The 20056-nt window shown below is 36.5% G+C and overlaps 1 protein-coding gene across 1 annotated transcript in view; it reads right to left on the bottom strand.

Moving 5' to 3' along the window:
• The window catches only part of HTR2C (5-hydroxytryptamine (serotonin) receptor 2C, G protein-coupled), a 147306-nt gene extending 127634 nt beyond the window's left edge, over positions 1-19672 (bottom strand). The window contains exons 1-2 of the mRNA XM_006873803.1: positions 19638-19672; positions 17479-17792 (exon numbers count right to left, since the gene is read on the bottom strand). Of these exons, the coding sequence (XP_006873865.1) occupies positions 17479-17792; positions 19638-19672 (349 nt within the window). The remainder of the gene's footprint in view (positions 1-17478; positions 17793-19637) is intronic.
• Positions 19673-20056: the final 384 nt, after the last annotated feature.

Genomic DNA, 20056 nt, shown 5'->3' with positions numbered 1-20056 from the left:
GTCATACTCATATTAGGCTACAGATTTTTTTTTTTCCTTCTCTTCCTCCTCTCCGTTTTCTGTGATTATAGACTATAGTATCCAGTCCAGTATTTGTTGTTGTTTTTTTTTGGAGTGTTTTTTCCTTTTTTTTTTTTGCAATTGCTATTTTGCAGTTTTATGTTCCCCCTTCTTCCTATGGGGGACTCTTTCTTTCCCTATATTATCCAAGAAGAGACAACAACTGCTGCCATATAGTCAAGCTACAATCACACTCTATAAAACACCAAAAACCAACACCAACTACCATATACCAGGGAGGCAGACAACACCTTTGAAAGTTACTCTGAGTTAAGCAATAAGAAGAGTGAAAAGTGAAGCCAACATCCTGATCACATCTACCTGGAAGCAATCAGAAAGCATAAAAAATCCCAAACACATACTCAATTAAGTATCAAGGCCACAGATAAACACTAAACATGTCCAAGAATAAAAAGCAAATGACTATATCAGCACATGTCCAGAAAATCAAAATGTCTGAAATAAATGACCTAGAAGTAGACCTGGACTCAATTCTGGAAGGAGGGCAGGCCTTGGAAATGCCTGAAAAGGAATTCAGAAAAATGATTATAAAATGTTTCAAAATACCACAAACTGGTGCAGCACTGGAGGCGCTCATTCATCACCTAGCCAACAGATCAGAAGATATCCATTTCTGTGCCCATTCCAAAGAAAGGTGGACCAGCCGAATTTGGAAATCATAGAAAATTACCATTAATATCACGTGTGAGTAACATTTTTCTAAACATAATTTTTACAAAATGGTTGCAGCAATACATTGACAGGGGCCTGCCAGAAATTAAAGCTACATTCAGGAGAGGGCATGGATATCATTACTGACATCAGATAAATTTTGGCTGAAAGCAGAAAATGCCAGAAAGATGTTAACGGTGCATTATTGACTATGCAAAGGCATTTGATGGTGTGATCATGACAGGCTATCAATACCATTGCTAATAAATATTCCAGAAAACTTTATTGTGCTCATGAGGAACATCTCCATAAATCAAGAGTTAGTCTTAGAACACAAAAAGGGGACAAGTGTGTGCCAGCATTCTATCATTTCACCTTAATTATTCCATTTGTATACTGAACAAATAATACAAGAAACTGGATTATATGAAGAATGTGGCATCCAGGTTGGCTCAGGACTCATTAACAACCTGCAATATGAAGATGGCACAACCTTGTTTGTTGGAAGCAAGAGGACTTCATACTTACTGATGAAGATCAAAGAATACAGACTTCAGTATGGATTGTACCTCAATGTAAAGAAAATGAAAATCCTCACAACTGGCCAAATAAATACATCATGATAAATGGAGAATACATTGAAGTTGTCAAAGACTTCATTTTACTTGGATCCACAAAAAAATTCTCATAGAAGCAACAGTCAAAAAATTAAAGAATATATTGCATTAGGAAAATTTATGGTACTCTGCTGGGAAGTAAATCAAGACAGTGCCCTTTTGTCCTTTCCTGCCACTTCTTGCCTTCTGAGCTTTGTTTTTGGGTAAATGTTGTCCTTTGGATTTTGTATGGTTGATTGTTCTTAGTAGTGTGTTCCTCCCTGATATTATAGTTCACTTTATAGTCCAGTCTGTTCTTTGGCTAAAAGTTGATGTGCAGGGATGAGTTCAGTTCTAGGCTCAAAAGGCGTCTAAGGGCCATAGTCTTGGGGGTTTTAGCAGTCTTTTACGATACCAGTAAGTATTGTGTTTGCTATGATTTGGAGTTCTGTTCCACATTTTCCTTCCACTCAATCAAGGATTTTCCATTGTGATTCCAATCAGAGCTTTTGATGGTAGTAACTGGGCACCATCCGGTTCTTCTGGTCTCAGAATCACAGAGGCTAAGGTGTGTGTGGTCCATTAGTCCTTTCGACTAATTATTTCCTTGCATTGTTTATTTTCTTGTCTTTTCTTTGCTCAAGATGGACAGGACCAATAATTGTGTCTTAGATGGATGCTTGTAAGCATCTAAGACCCTAGTTACTACTCACAAAAGTCGGATGTAGAACATTGTCTGTGTTTACTATGTTATGTCAATTGACCTAGATGTCCCCAGAGACTGTGGTCCTAATTCTCCGAGTCCTCTTAAGGAATTTGGTTATGGCTAAGAAGTTTTAATAACTTTGTCTTTTGTATGCTTTAATATATTCATGGATATATTTGCAGCACATATAAATACATATGTAGACATATCCTATGTCAAACCTATATTATTTCTGGGTGTAGTCCCATTCGCCTTCCCCCTCCTATTCAGCTTGAATGTCTATGTATCTACTTTTATTGTTATTAATGTTATTGCAGAATTGTGAATGTAATAATACTTCTCTTGGCTGCCTTTAAATCTTTTTGTACCTCCCAGTGTCTTCCTTTGCCTTGATCATATTGTACTGACCTCCCCTTATTGTATGCTGCCTTTCTTTTCACCCAAGTTAACACGTAATGTGCTGGACTGCAAAGTCAGTTTGAACCACAAGGTCGGTGGTTCAAGCTCACCAGCTGCTCCTGGAAACCCTATACAGGGTTGTTATGAGTCGGAACAGACTTGACAGCACTTAACAACAACTTGCTAGTTAGTGATTTTTCTCTCCCTTTCCCTCTCATCACTGTTAACCATGAAAGAATGTTTCTTCCTTCATGTAAACCTTTTCTTGACTTTTTATAATAGTGGTTTCTTACAATATTGCTCCTTTGTGATTGACTTATTTCACTCAGTATACTGTCCTCCAGATTAATGCATATTACGAGGTTTTTCATAGATTCATATTTATTCTTTAATGTTGTATTTTCCTGGTGTGACGCTGCGGGTTAATGTGCTGGACTACAGGGTTGGAGGTTCAAACTCAGCAACTACTCCTTGGAAACCATAAACAGAGTTGCTATGAGTGGGAAACAACTCGATGGAACTTAACAACAACAGCAGCAACATAAACCCTTAGTTTGTTACTGCATTCATCCATAATGGACATATAGGTTGTTTCCAGTTTTTGCTATTGTAAATAATGCTGCAATGAGCCTGGGTGTATATGTATCTGCTTATGTCATGGCTCTTATTTATTTAGGATCTACATCTAAGAGTGGGATTGCTGGATCATATGGTATTTCTATTTCTAACTTTTAAAGGAAACATCAACATTTTCCACCCAGTTGCACCATTTTTCAGACATACCATCAGTGTCTGAGGGTTTTAGTTTCTTAACATCTTTGTCATAGAATAAGTTTTAAAGTAGTTGTTCTCCATTTAATATTTTAAAGGGTGTACTTTATAAGTTAAAAAGTTATATTTTAAACATGATATTTTTATATGTACACATATATTTAATTTTAAATAAATGTAGAAGAGATTGAAGCTAAACATTTGAATAAATTACTTGCAGGGAGACTACCAAATCAGAAATAAATGACGATCTATCATGGCAGACAGCTTCTTTTGGAAACTTCAGTACGCAAATATATTTGTAATAACAGGTTGCTAATATTTTCATAAGGAGAAAAGTATAGAAAACAAGTCAACTAACCTGAAAAAGTTTGATACACAACAAGATAGGCCTTAGAAATATAGAACCTGGAGAAAGTTTCCTAGAATTGTAGACACCAGAAAATTATTGCTAATTTCTTCAATAGTCAATATTTGTAAGCCTTGCCATGAATATTTCTTTTTCCAGCCATTGAAAATTGGAGATTATTTTATGAAAAAAAACTTTTTTTTGTTTATTCAAGGAGGTGGAAATTTCAAAAAATATATATTTTGTGGATGCTAAAGATTACTAATCTTGGTTTTTCCATATGGTTTTATTCATCTAAGGTCAAAGTATCCATGCCAGGCAAATGAGGAGAACTAATCCTCAAAGGAGCCCTGGTGTGGTGCTGTGGGTTTATGCACTGGATAGCAAGGTCGATTTGAACCACAAGGTTGGCAATTCAAGCTCACCAGCCACACCTTGGAAATTCTATACAGGGTTGCAATGAGTTGGAACCAAGATGGCACTTAAAAAATTGTAGAATGTAACATAATTCTTTTTATAAAATTACAACTTGTTGTTTTTGTAGTTGTTGTTAAGTGCCGTGGAGTCGGTTCCGACTCATAGCAATGCTGTATAGATTTTACATTTAAATGGTTTGGTACCTATATAATGGTGATTTTAAGCTGCTGAAGAGGCAGACATTTCTGTAATATTGAGAGAGTTATGGAAATAGTGAGAGATTTTACTTTTTATTAAATAGCTCTTTTGAGCACTATTACTATGAAATATCAAGTTGGTTTTGTAGGCAGAGTAACTTATCCACCTGAATCATTTGGTATTTGTGAAGTTGCAGGGGAATTTACAATGAAAAAAATAAAGGCTTGATCTTATATGTTTTCTAACTTTTTTAATATTATGTTTGATTAAGAATCTGTAGATAGAAAAAATATAATTGTATTAAATATCTGAGTCAGGATGGGGATATAGATTTGGAGCTGGTAATGCTCTAGAAATGGAACAACCTGTGGAGTATTATCTAGATCAAATAGGGTTTTCAGTTTGGAATTTAATTGGAATTTGCATTAATTTCTAGTAGAATGATGCCAAAGACAATTTACTTAATTGTTTATAAACTTTACGGTAAAAATCATTTTCAATGAAGTGTGCAATTTCAAAGATAATACTAATTTTGTAGCTAGATATGCAATTTCTTTAACCTACAATTAAATTTGCATTTTATATTTACATCCCCTCCCCCCAAGAAAAACCTCACTGCCATTGAGTCAATTTTGACTGATAGCAACCCTACAGGACAGAGTATAACTGCTCCTTAGGGTTTCTGAGACTGTAAATCTTAGCTGGTGAATTTGAATGGCTGCCTTTGTGGTTATCAGTCCAATACTTAACCCACTATGCCACCAGGGCTCCTTACATTTTGCATGCATTTTATATATATATATATATAATTCCTCTCTGGAGTCCTGGTGTGATGCTGTAGGGATAAGCACTGGAGTGATAACCGCAAGATTGACTGCTCAAACTCACCAGTGGCTGCTCCTTGGAAACTCTATACAGGGTCATTATGAGACAAAGCCAACTCCATGGCACTTAACAACAGCAACAGAGTGATCAAGGTCCCATCCCATTTCATCTCAACTAGAATGATACAGTCAAATTACAGAACAAATTACAAATCACAGAAAATTACAAACTTGCATCACCACATAAATTAATGTTTGTCCTTATGTAACCAAACCTATCTCCTGTCCCTACAACCCTACCCCTAAAGCCTGTCACCTTAGAGTTGCTATGAGTTAGAGGCAACTTATGACATTTAGCAACAACAACAACATATAGAGAATCCCTGGTGGTGCAATGGTTAAGCAACTCATCTGTTAACAAAAAGATCTGTAGTTTGAACCCATCAGCTGTTCTGTGGGAGAAAGATGTGACAGTTTGCTACTGTAAAAATTTACTGCTTTGGAAACCTTATGCGGCAGTTCTACTCTGCCCTATAAGGTTATGGGGTTGGTGGTTATGTGCCATGGAGTTGTTTCCAACTCATAGTGACCTTGTACAGGGTTTCCGAGGCTGTATATCTCGACAGGAGCAGAAAGCCTCATCTTTCTCCTGCAGAACTGCTGGTAGTTTTGAACTGCTGACTTTGAGATTAGCAGCCCGATATGTAACCACTATGCTATGGAATCTACTGGATGCAGTAGATTTCATTCGGGTATGAGTGGATATTGACTCTAAGTCTGTGGGTTTGGTGTCTTGCCTTTCGATGGTGTATGACACTGTAAGGTAAGTAGTGGACTGATAATCACATGGTTGCCAGTTCAAACCCACTAGCTGCTCCTTGGAAACCCTATACAGGGTCATTATGAGTTAGAACTAACTCAACAGGCACTTATCAAAACACAAACACCAAACATATCAATGAAAGCATAGAATATATGACATTTTGGTATTGATACTTGAAGGATTGTTGTTTATGGATTGGGCTAATATGAATAAAAGGAGCTCTGGTAATGTAGTGGTTACAAATCAGGCTGCGAACCGCAAAGTCAGCAGTTAGAAACTACCAGCTGCTCCGCGGGAGAAAGATGAGGCTTTCTGCTCCCATAAAGATTTACAGCCTCGGAAACCCTGTACAGGGTTGCTATGGGTCGGAACCGACTCGAAGGCACTTAACAACAACAACAATATGAATAAAGCTGCTAAGGACATTTATGCATAGACTTTTGTTTGAACTAAGTCTTCATTTCTCTGGGCTAAATCCCAGGAGTGCAATTCCTGACTTGTATAATAATTACCTGTTTAGGTATTAATCAACGGTCAGCCATCTTCCAAAGTGACTGTACCATTTTATATTCCCTTCAGAAATGTACGAGTGTTCCAGTATCTTGGAATCCATGCCATGCCAGTACTTAGTGTTGGATATATATATATATGTGTGTGTGTGTGTGTTGTTAAGTGTCATTGAATCAATTCTGACTCATAGCGATCTTGTATAGGGTTTCCAAGGTGTGGCTGATAGGTTTGAACCATCAACTTTATGGTTAGTAGTCCAGAGCTGATTCTAAAGCGCCACACCAGGACTCCATATATATAATTTTAGGCAGTCTAATAGGTGTGTAGTAATATCTCTTTGAGGTTTTAATTTGCATTTGCTTAATGACTAATGAATTAGCCATCTTTTTATTTTATCTCATACCTGTGTGTCCTGTGGTGAAATGCCTGCTTTTCGCCCCCAGTGTCTAATTGGATTCCTAATTTTAAAAAAATAAATAACATTTGAGAGTTTGATATATGCTATAAATACTAGTTGCAGGCAAATGAAAAATAAATCTCCAAAAGTTATCCATAATCTAACTTATGTAACCTATGAAATATTACCTTAAAAGGACAAAAAGGGGAAGATCATAGCAGATGTAATTAAGTTAAGTTTTTTGCGATGGGAAATTTATCTTAGACTGTCTGGGTAGGTCCTAAATGCCATCCTTCTAAGAGATGTAGAATGAGATTTCAGAAAGAGGTGGAAAAAGTAATGTGACCAGATAGCAGAGAGGCAGAGATCCGAGTGATGTGGCTACAAGCCATGGAATGCTGGCAAATACCAGAAGATGGAAGAAGCAAGCAATGGATTCTTCTGAGCCTATGAATGTAGTGAAACCATGTTGAAACCTTCATCTTTTTTCTTCCTATGAAGTCCAATTATTTTGACACCATTTATTCTAAAGGTCTTCTTTACTCCATTGAATTGCTTTTATGTCTTTGTCAAAATCAGTGGGAAATATTGGGAAAGTATATTTCTGGGTTCTATATTATATTTTACTGATTCCTGTGTTTAGTTCTTCAGCAACAGAACAATGTCTTGATTATTGCCACTATATTGTTAACTGAGTCAGTTTTGACTCATAGTGACCCTGTATAATTCTTGTTTTTGTGTGTTTACATGTCTTTGTCTCTTGGTAGTCCTATATTGCAGGCTTCTCAGTCACCCAGTTTAAGATATTACAGGGGACATAATGAAGACTCAAGTAACTCATTTCATTGTCAAGCTTCAGTTCCTTAGTTTCCTAGTCAGATCACATTCTTCTTTGCTCATTTCAGATTACTTTTATGATTTCCTGTTAAATTATTTACACAGTATATATTTGTATTTATGGGGAGGCAGGTATACCATCTTGTTCCAGAATCATACATTTTTTATAATCATCTGATATTATAAGGAGCTCTGGTAGTATACTGGTTACAAGTTGGGCTGTTAATTTCACAGTTAGCAGTTTGAAACTACCAGATGAAGCTTTCTGCTCCCATAAAGATTTACAGCCTCGGAAAACCTATACAGAGTCATTATAAGTTGGAAACAACTCCACAACATATAAACACCACCACTAGCATCAGATATTATATGTTTTAGATTTTTTTTAAAGAAGTAAATTAACAAGTTCAAAGAGAAATAAAAAAGCAGTTACATTTACAGTAGCATCAAAAAAATATAAAATACCAAGGAATAAAATTTCATGAGGGATATGAAATACATGCACACAGAAAACTATAAAACACTGCTGAAAGAAATTAAAGAAAACTTAAATGGAAAGGTATCTTGTGTTAAGGGATAGAAAACATATTAGTATTATTGGGAAACTTAATAATATTAAGATATCAATTCTTCTCAAAGTGATAATTTAACTTTGAGATGAGATAGCTTTTAAAATTTTGTTTTTAGTACTTTGTAGTTTTATAGCATTGCTATCATAAAGTGGAAGTCCTGGTGTAGTGCTGTGGGTTAATGTTCTGGGCTGCAAAGTTGGTTTGAATCACAAGGTCAGCAGTTCAACCTCAACAGCCGTTCCTCGGAAAGCCTATACAGGGTTACTATGGGTTGGAATGGACTTGACGGCACTTAACGACAATATCATAAAATGCTTTATAATATTTCTACTTTAGGGATGTTTCTACTAGTTTATTTGTCACCTAAGTGGTAATGTTGACTAGACTGCAAGGTCAGTTTGAACTGCAAAGTCGATGTTTCAAACCCATCAGCCGCACCTCAGAAACCCTATACAAGGTTGCTATGAGTTGGCACTGACTCCATGGCACTGACTCCGTGGCAAAAACAGTATATAATTAGTTTTGCGAATGTCTCATGTGCCATTGAGAAGGTTTATTCTTTCTTAAAGTGTTTACAGTTCAATCTATATCTATACAATCAATATCCTTTCATATATATATATATATATTGTGTGTGTATGTGTTTTTTTGGTCAAATCTTTTTCATACTGTGATTTATTAAAAAGGAGCCCTGGTACTGCTAACCTCAATGCCTGAGGTTTCAAACCCACCAGCAGCTGTAGGTTTTGTTTGGTTAAGGTGATTTATTAAAATTCCTGTTAATACAATGTATCCATCAATGCATCCTTGCATCTTTTTTACTTTTTGCTTTGTAAAAGTAATTGCCATGTTATTAAATATATGGCTGGCTGACTGGCTGTATGCCATGGAGTCAGTTTCAATGCAAAGTGACCCTGTATAGGTTTTCCAAGGCTGTAAATCTTGACAGGAGCACAAACCCTCATCTTTCTCCCATGGAATGGCTGGTAGATTTGAACTTCTGGCCTGTGGTTAGCAGCCCAACATGTAACTCACTATGCCATCAGCGTTCCTTATCAGATATATAACTCGTAACTGCTGCATTTTTGGTGTTAATTTTTGATCATTAAAATGTATCTAAGTTAGTATTATAAAATCCGAGGCTTTTGACCTAAAGTAAAAGTAGATTATCTAATGTTAAAGCCTGAATTCATTTTCTTTGCTATTTTAGCCCATGCAGATGTTAACCTCTGTGCTGACTTAATTATAAACCCTAAAGGAAACATTTTTCTCTGTCATCAGGCAGATGCCTGGGCATAGATTAGGATGTCTATAGCTTGCTCCCAGAGGATCTGTCCTCTGTGATCAAGCAGATGCAGGATATCAGCAGCCTGATTTCACAGTGTCTTGACACACATTAACAAAATATCTTCTTTACAACAGACACCCAGGAAAAAACATACTTAAGAAAGCAGTATTGATAGCATGCTCCCAGAAGAACTGTGTTTATTTTGTGACCATTTTTATAATTATCTTAAAGGCACATATGCTTGCCATGATGTACCCTGAATCAATCATGTTAGGTACCATCGATTTGGTACTGACTCATAGTGACCCTATGCACAATAAAATGAAACACTGCCCCGCCCTGGGCCAACCTCATATCGTTGCTACATCTGAGCCCATTGCTGCTGCCACTGTGCCAATCCATCTCACTGAGGGTCTTCCTCTTTTAATTCTCCTTTTTACTAAACATGATATCCTTCTCCAGTGACTGGTCCCTCCTGACACTATGTTTGAAGTATGAGAGACATAGTATGGTCATCCTGACTTCCAAGGAGCACTCTGGCTGCACTTCTTCCAACACAGATCTGTTGGTTCTATTGGCAGTCCTTGGTACTTTCAACAATCTCCTCCAACACCATAACTCAAATTCATTGATTCTTCTACAGTCTTCCTTATTCACTGACCAGGTTTCACATGCATATGAAAGTATTGAAAATACCATGACTTGGGTCAGGCACACCTTAGTCCTCAAATGACATTTTGCTCTTGAACTCTTTAAAGAGGTGTTGTGCAGCAGATTGCCTAATGCAATATGTCATTTTCCCCCCCCCCCCATTTATATGGATGTTGTTTATTGGTCCAGTGGTAAGGATTTTTTTTTTCTTTATATTGATGTGCAACTCATACCAAAGGCTGTGGTCTTTGATGTACATCAGCAAGTAATTTAAGTCCTCTTTGCTTTCAGCAAGCAAGGTTGTAGCATTTGCATATTGCAGGTTGTAATCCTGCATATATGTTATTAATCAGTCCCAGGAAAATCCTGCTTGGAGATGTCCCACCTTTAACTTTGTGAGTTACTTTCCATGTGGCATTGTAGGATAAGCAAAGGATCTCAAGGTTTGTTTGAACTACAAGGTTGGCAGTTCAAACACAACAGTCACTCCTCGGAAATGCTATACAGGGTTGCTGTGAGTGGAATCTGACTTGATAGCACTTAACAACAACAACAACAACACCAGTACTGTACCATTGCTTCCTGTTTTAATCCTATGATAGTGGTGGTTGTATGCCTTAGAGTTGATTCTGACTCATAAAGACCCTGTATAAGGTTTCTGGGGCTATAAATCTTTATGGGAGAAGAAAGCCTCATCTTTCTACCCCTGATAAACTGGTAGATTCGAACTGTTGACCTTGCGATTACCAACCCAGCTCGTAATCCATTATGCTACCAGGGCTTCTTTAAGGATGACTATTTCTTTTTTGTTCCTGGGAGCAAATAGTTTTACTTCTTGATTTTGAGCAGCTCCCTTGTCCAAACTGTTCTAGGGACTTTCTTTTCATTAAATCACCCTGAATGGAATGTGTGTTTTCAGTCTAAGATATTTATTTTTCACACTTACTGTTTTATTTCACTAAAAATTGATGTCAACTATCAAGATAATAAGTTCTACTTTCTTATACAGTCTCTATTTGCTTCATACACCTTCACCCATCATTTTATATTTAATCTTTTCATATCATTGTGGGCTTTTAAAAAATGTTTTATTATGAATTATCTCCTCATTGGTGAAGTGTCTGTCCATGTCCTGTGCCCATTTTTTAATTGGGTTATTTGTTTTATTTCTTGTAGCGGTGTTGTAGTTTCCTATATATTTTAGAAATGAGTCCCTTGTCTGATGTGCCATTGCAAAAGATTTTTTCCCATTCTGTGGCTTCCCTTTTTATTCTTCTGGTAAAATCTTTAGATGTGCATAAGTTTTTAATTTTTAGTATGTCCCACTCATCTATTTTGTCTACTTTTCTTTATGTAGTTTTCAAACTGTTTGGTAGTCTGTGTATTCCCTGAATTAGTGCCCTCACAAATGTCCCCATTTTTTCATTGATGGCCTTCATAATTCTGGGATTCACATTAAGGTCTTTAATCCATGCTGAGTTGGTTTCTATATAAAGTCGAGGTAAAGATCTTGTTTCAATCTTTTGCATATCGCTTTCCAGTTCTGCCAGCCCCTTCTATTGAAGAGATTATAACTTTCCCATGAGATATATTTAGTTACTTTGTCAAAAATCAGTTGGCTGTATGTGGATGGGTTAATTTCTGGATTCTTGATTCAGTTCCATTGATCTATGTATCTTTCATTGTATCAGTATTAAGTTGTTTTGAACACTGTAGCCGTGTAATAAAATTTGAAGTCAGGGAGTGAGATGTTTTCAACCTTATTCTTCTTTTTAAGTAGTGCTTTGATTATCTTGTGTCTTTTTATTTCCATATAAATTTGTAACTGTTTTCTCCATCTCTTTGAAGAATGTCATTCGAATCTGGATTGGGATTGCATTATATGTGCAAATTGCTTTGGGCACTATTAACATTTTTCACAATGTTAAGTCTTCCTATCCAGGAGCAGGGTACAGTTTTCCATTTTTGTAGGTCTCTTTTGATTTCTTTTAGTAGTGTTTTGTAGTTTTCTTTGTATAAATCCTTTGTTTATCTGGTTACATTTATTCCTAGATATTTCATCCTTTGGCAGCTATTGTAAATGGTATTGCTTTCCTAATGTCCTTTTCAGTGTCGTTGTTTTTGGTATAGAGGAATCCAACTGATTTTTGTATGTTGATTTTATATCCTCCAACTTGCTGAATCCTCCAATGAGGTCTAGTAACTTTTTTACTGAGTCTTTAGTGTTTTCTATATATAGGATCATATAGTCTGCAAATAGAGTGAGTTTTACTTCCTGTTTGCCAATTTGGATGCCTTTAATTTCCCTGTCTTGCCATATAGCTCTTGCTAAGACTTCCAGCACAATATTGAATAGGTGTGGTGACAAAGGGCATCCTTCTCTGGTTCCTGTTTGCAGAGGGAAGGCTTTCAGTTTCTCTCCATTGAGAGTAACGTAGGCTGTTGGTTTTTTATATATGCTCTTAATTGTGTTGAGGAATTTCCCTTCAATTCCTACTTTATTGAGTGTTTTTATCAGGAATGAATGTTGGATTTTGTCAAATGCCTTTTCTGTATCAAGCGATCTGATCATGTGGTGCTTTTCTATTTTATTATTTATATGGTGGATTACAGTGATCATTTTTATAATGTTGAACCATCCTTACATGCCTGATATGAGTCCCCCTTGATCATTATGTATTATCTTTTTGATGTGCTGCTGGATTCTGTTGGCTAGGATTTTGTTGAGACTTTTTGCATTTTTGTTCACTTTCAGCAAGCAAGGTCGTATCGTCTGCATATCTCAGGTTGTTAATGAGTCTTCCTCCAATCCTGACGCCACGTTTTTCTTCATAGAACCCAGCTTGTTGTATTATTTGCTCAGCATACAGGTTGAATAAGTATGGTGAAAGAACACAACCTTGTCGCACACCTTTCCCAATTTTAAAACACTCAATCCATAATAAAAAACCTTAAAAAAAGTTATGCTTTGCAAAATTTGTTAGTACATATTACTAATGATAAGGCGTACCAAAGGGGGGTGAGGGAGGGTGATAAGACAGCCTTAAATACAATTTCTCATAATTTGAGTATGTCTTAAGCTTTGGACTACCTGCATATGAGCAGTCCTGGTGTGGTGCTTCAGGATGACACTCTAGACCACAGTGTCGGTTTGAGCCGCAAGGTCAGCAGTTCAAACCCACCAGCTGCTCCTCAGAAATCCTATACAGGGTCACTATGAGTCTGAACTGATTCAACAGTACTTAACCACAATAACACCTGCATATTAAGTGCTTATTAGTTGTATTTTTGTTGAAGTTTTCCAATTTGCTCTCTGTTAATGTATCCTATCTACTCTTAGGTTTTTAAAGAAGGACTTGTGAATACAGAATTTTGTGAGCTTTAGAAAATTAAAACTTTTTATAGCTTTGCAGTTTGTCTGTACATAAAATCATTGTTTCAAACTGTTTTTGTTTCAATATTTTTTATATTTAAGGTATAATTTACATACAGTTAAATTCACCTTTTTAAAAACTGTATACTTAAGAATCTTGGTGTGGTTTTGTAGGATAAGCAGCTAACTGAACAAACGATTGGTGGTTCAAACCCGCCAGCCACTCCTTGGAAATCCTATACAGGGTAACTACGAGTGGAACTGACTTGACAGCAATTAACAACAACAGAACGTATGTTTTGAAAAACTGTATAACTACTACCATAATTACCATATGGAACAATATATAATCCTCTATAAATATAAAAAGATGCCCACTTATAATCACTAGCTTATTCTTGTTGCTGTTTTTGTCAAATGTTGTGGAATGAGTTCTGACTCATAGGGCCTCTGTGTAGCATTTGTGGGACTGTAAGTCTTTGCAGAAGCAGAAAGCCTCATCTAGAAACTATTAATCTGTTTTCTTTACTTATTGCTTGACTTTGAAAGAATGTTGTATACATTCCTTAGGTTTTTGAAAATGCTGTTATATTTTTGTTATGCTTTTAAAAATTCTTGTGAAGTTTGAAGCCAGTTTAATTCTCTTGCCCATGTAAACTATATTTTCTTTTGGCCTTTAATTCCCTAAGAATTTCTTTTTAGATTTGAAATCTAATGTCCCCTATATGTTTAAGATTTGATCATTACAGGTTTGTTTTCTGATACTGGATTGACCCCATCAATAATTACTTCAGACTTTATTATACTTCTGGAAAATTGTCTTAGATTATAATTTTAAATGTCATAACTATGTGTGGCATGTAGGATAAGCACTGGACTTCTATCCACAAGCTTGGTGGTTCAAACCCACCAGCCGCTCCTCAGAAACCCCATACAAAGTTGCTATGAGTTGGAACCAACTTGATGGCACAAACCAGTAACTTTTTTTTTAGAGTTTGACTTCAAGGTATTTTCCTCATGGTTTCAGATACTTGTTTTGAGATATTAAATTTAGTATAAAGTGTTGTTTTCTTTTGCCTTATATCCAATCCCTCTCCTCCATGGGAATTGTCATCAGTCGCTTTGTTTTGATGCTCATGTTTTCTTTTTACAGTTGTTATTGTTGCTAAGTGCCCTTTAAGTCTATTCTTGATCATAGTGAACTGTATAGGGTTTCTAGGAAGCCTCTGGTGAGTGTGAACTGCTGACCTTGTGGTTCAAACTGACCTTGCAGTACAGTGTTTTACCCCACAGCATCACACCAGTAGCTTGGATTATATGTATGAAGATTGCTTCCATCTCTGAATTCATATGGTGATGGCTGAAATATTGATGATGGTTTCCAAAATTCTAAGTTTGAGAGTACCCTCTTCTCTCAGTGTAAGAAGGTTTGGATTCTTAATAAAGCGCTTTGGGGGGATGTTGAGGGCAGCAGGGAAAGGGGTGATGTGTCCTTAAATTTTGTCTTTTTCTTTTTTATCTACTAAAAAAAAAAGTCTCATTCACCTCATTGTGCTTTTTTCAAATGTCATCTTGCCCTTCTTTTTCATCCTTTTCTGCCTGCAAATCATTGCTTTCAAAACTGCCCTCTTGAGTCTTGTGCATTAAGTCTCTCCCCTGGCTAAGGCAGAATCTTTCAGTATTTCTTTCTTATGGAGAATTTAGGCTGGCTACAATTTACCTCTTCTCTTTTTTTCATGCAGATTTATCCCATTCTTACACTGAGAGAAGAGGGTATTCTCAAACTTAGAATTTTGGAAGCCATCACCGAATTTTCAGCCAACACCATAGAAATTCAGAGATGGAAGCAATCTTCATATAAGCCAAGCAACTGGTGTGATGCTGTGGAGTAAAACACTGGACTGTCGGTTTGAACCACACGACTTCCCTTTATCTACTTAACAGCATGTGATGTGAGGCTAATAGCTACTCATTTCTCTACTTGCAGGTAATTGGAAATTGGCTGTTTTACATATTCAGATGTGGTATTGTCTAATTTTTTGTTTTTTTATTGTTCAGGGAGAAAATGGCTTTGTTAGGAGATTTGGATTTATGGTGACGTCATTATTTGACCACTTACTGGTGTAGTGCCATAGGAGAAGTACTGGACCTCAAGGTTGGAAGTTCAAACTCACCAGTTGCTTATATGAAACCCTATACAGAGTCACTGTGATTTGGAACTGACTAGACAGCATTTAACAAGAACAACACAGTTTTTGTTTTTTTTTATGGGAGGAACTATAAAAATGAAAAGGATACCACAAGACAAAATATAACATCTGAATCACAGTTTTACTTTATTTCAGTAATGCTGTTGTTAAGTGCCGTCAAGTTGGTTCTGACCCATAGTGACCCTGTATAGGATTTTGGAAGAGCAGCTGGTGAGTTTGAACTGCTGACCTTGTGGTTCAAACAGACCTTGTGGTATAATGTTTATCTACAGTGCCACACCAGGACTCCATTGCATATTTAATATTAATCTAGAAAATAACCTTTCAAGAAATATAAAAATTATATTAGCACAATAAGTTTTACATCCAATGAGAGGTTATTTTCTGGATGCATTGACCTTATTTTTAGGATTTGAGAACTTGGTACACTCTTCAATATTATTCAATCTAGTACAATTCATTAAACACTCCGGGGAACATGGGATCTATTTTCATTCCTTTGTGAGAAGAACATACCCAACCCCAAGCCCACTACCATCAAGATTATTCCAATTTGACACTGCCCCAGTACCAGGTTTCTGAGGCTTTCAATCTTTTTTGGAGACAAAAGTCTCATTGTTCTCTCCTAGGTGTGGCGCTGTGGGTTAATGTGCCAGACTGCAAAGCCGTTTGAACTGCAAGGTTGGCGTTTCAAGCTCACCAGCTGCTCCTTGGAAACCCTATACAAGATCGCTATGAGTCGCAACCAACTCGATGGCACTTGACAAGAACAACAGAGGTGAACAGGAAAAGGTAAAACATTAAGCTCCCCCTCCTATAAAACATTAACTGCCCTCCCCTCCCAGGAGACAAGCTAAAATGTTAATCAAGTTGCTGAGTGAGCAGGACCAATATTCTGGTTTTCCTCCTGTCTTCAGACCGGTCTGCAACCTAGCCCCTCCCCGATTCTGTCCCCATAAAAGCCTGTACTGGCCTGCACTCTGGGTCAGAGTCTGGAGAAGTTAGCTCCTCTGAGCCAGCTGGCTTAAGAAAATCTGAAACTCTGCTTCGCCTCTCCAAGTGGCCTGGGTTTCCTCAGTGACTGATCTAGAGCTGTTGTAACACTCTAGGCTTCAGAGCTGCTGTAACACTCTAAGATCGAAAGCTGCTGTAGCAGAGCGGCTGGTTGGTTTAAACTGTCAAACTTGCGGTTTTCAGTCCAGTGCTTTTCCTACAGTGCCACCTGGGCTCAGTATTTAAGTTTAAACTGTGCTTTCCAACTTTTAGTAAAGATACTTTGTAGCTTTTTGTAAGTGCTTTTGATTGCTACTTATAAATAATAATTTGTGTGGCATTGTGGGTTAATGCACTGGATTGCGAAGTTGGTTAGAACCCCAAGGTCAGTGGTTTAAGCTCACCAGCTGCTCTGTGGAAACCCTATACAGGGTCCCTATGGGTTGGAACTGACTTGATGGCACTTAACACACAGCACACACACATTTGATAAAGTACAGGTATGTGTAGTGCTCAGAATTCAGGTGTGAAGAATGTTTCTCCCACTATTTCCTCCTGTGTATGGCAAGGCAATTGTTCACCCACTGTGTGCAAATGACTTCAGGCAATAGAGCATCTATATAAGGTTTTAATATTTTGTAAACTAAGTTTGGCTTTTTGAAGAATCGATATAAGCTACTGATTTATTTAATAGACATATCTAATTCATTTTGTCGTATAATTTGCTCTATTCATTTTTCAAATGCTACAAACAAAATAATTAACTTCATGAGTGTGTACTATGATACTTGACACAAATTTAGGTAGAAGTACCAAAAATAACTGTACTTACCATAAAGAATTGCAAGCAGAGACAGTGGCATGACAAGTAGTCCCACCAACATATCAGCAATGGCTAGGGACATTAAGAAATAATTGGTGGCATTGTGCAGTTTCTTTTCCAAGCTTACTGCCATGATAACGAGGATGTTGCCACCTATTGTCATGATTATTATTACGACAATTGAAAGTGCTGGCCAGTTTTGTACCCCGTCTGGGAATTTGAAGCGTCCACCATCGGAGGCATTAAAAATGTCAGTTACTAGAGCTGAAACTGGGCTCACAGATATATCACATTGCCAAACCAATAGGCCAATTAGGTGCACACTGAAAATTTAAAAAAAGAAGAAAAAAAGCACAATCAGATATACATTTCTTTAGTATATTCTCTAACAAAACAATGTATTCCTCTTCATCATAATAATAATTTCTACTTTTTCAATTAAATTTCATTATTTTATTTTTTTATCCAGAAAAATATTAACTTTCATAGAGTGAATGAAGCACTTTGTTTACTGATATTTATATACATATAAGAACTCCTGGTGTGGTGCTGTAGGATCAGTACTGGACTGTAACCCACAAGGTCGGCAGTTCAAACCCACCAGCAGATCCTTGGAAACACTATACAGGGTTGCTATGAGTCAGAACTGACTCAACTTGGCACTTAACAACAATAACATATACACATGAAGGTAAGTAAAACAATTATTGCTACTAGGGTTTATATAGGAACTCTGGAAATGTAGTGAGTTATGAGTTGGGCTTCTAATCCCAGAGCAACAGTTTGAACTACCAGCTGCTCCTTAGGAGAAAGATGCAGCTTTCTGCTCCCGTGAAGATTTACAACCTGAAAACCTTATACAGTGTCACTAAGAGTCAAAACCGACTCCACAGCACTCCACCAGTTGAGTTCATACATACATGGGTTTATTCCAAACAAAATGTGTTTAAACATGTCTCCACAATCCATGGATGGCTGCCAACAAGTTCTCTTAGTAATAAACTTGTCTTAGTCTCACTGGGGCACATTTTAACAAAAAATGTCCAGTTAAAACAGTGCTTTCTAAGGGGATATGCAGAGCCAGTTAAATTCAAGGCAGAGAGGTCAGATAAGAAGGTTATGGTGACTGTATTTTGGGACTCCAAAGGGATAACCACATGATTATTGTAAAAACTAAATTATATACGCAAAGTCCTTATTTTTTTATTTATATATATTATACCAGAACAATTTGGTGCTTGCTCTTTAAAGCAGCCCTACATTGATGCATATGGGGCAGTGGCTAAGTACTGGATTGATACAGGTTTATGACTTAGGACATTTGCCCTTTGAGTTTCTCATATCTGACTCTTATTTTGATTTATTATCACTTCCATTCACCATTTCCTTTGCATGTTATTCAATCTAGTTCTATTATAATTCTGAATACTTGAAAATATAGTCACTATTATGACATCCAAGATGCTTTACAGTAATGCATATCATAAAGTGATGTATTTTCAATCTACTCTGTCAAGGTTTTCAAAGATAAAATTTTTATACAGGAATCAGAAAATAGCAAGAAAAATTCAGGACTTATTAGACCAGATTTAGAATTGGGTAATACTTGGAATCTTATATGTTTAATTCTCTTAGCTACTCAGTTAATGCAGATTGGAAAAGGCAAAACCTTATATCCTTTTGACATTTAACTCATGGAAAGAGCATCCATGACCACTGTGCTCATTTAAACTTAGAGGGTATTAGCACCATGTTATGGTGGTTGTTCATTGCCCTCAAGTCAGTTCTGACTCATTGAGACCCCGTATAGGGTTTCCATGGAGTAGATGGTGGGTTTGAACTGCAAACCTTGTGGTTCACAGTCCAGTGCTGATTCTACAGCACCACAACAGGAGTCCTAGCACCATATTACTTGTTTGAATACATAAGGCGATATATGTAAAATGCAAATTGATATGTGCTTTCATTTATTGTTTCTGAATAAGAAATGCCCATAATATTAGTCTTTGGAATAAAAAAACACCTATAATATTAGAAGCAAGTAGTTTGTGTAGATTGAGGCAAATATAATTGAACGGTCATATAAAACATTTAAAACATTTTTTACTTAATTAACACAACAATTTTTTTTTTCATGAAGAGATAAGTAATAAATAGCATGTCCTTACAGGAATGAATGCACCGCATTTTTCAAGTTCACCATGATTGCTTCAGACTTAAGCAGCCACAGTTTAAAATTGAGAGAATCAAATTAAGATATTGGATGCATCATGTCATCCTTTCTGGGGAGAGAAAAAAAGAAAATTAGTTAAAAGTTCACATAATTTACATAATAACAAGTTAAATATATTAATCTGAAATTAAGAAATAGTCAATACCTAATTTTGCAAACAGGTACGGATGTTATATTGAATAAGTGATTGAAGAAAATCTCAAAGAGAAGATTTTTCATTTATTTACCAATACACGATCCTCACAATTTGTCTAACATTTCTAATATAATCTTTATTTACTGGGACTTCTACCTAATCTCCTCCTGGGATGATACATATAACCTCACAGCAATGCTTTAAGAAAGAAATAAAGG

Source organism: Chrysochloris asiatica, unplaced genomic scaffold (assembly GCF_000296735.1).
Source record: "Chrysochloris asiatica unplaced genomic scaffold, ChrAsi1.0 scaffold00255, whole genome shotgun sequence".
Lineage (NCBI taxonomy): Eukaryota > Metazoa > Chordata > Mammalia > Afrosoricida > Chrysochloridae > Chrysochloris > Chrysochloris asiatica.
This window is presented reverse-complemented; position numbering and strand designations above follow the sequence as displayed.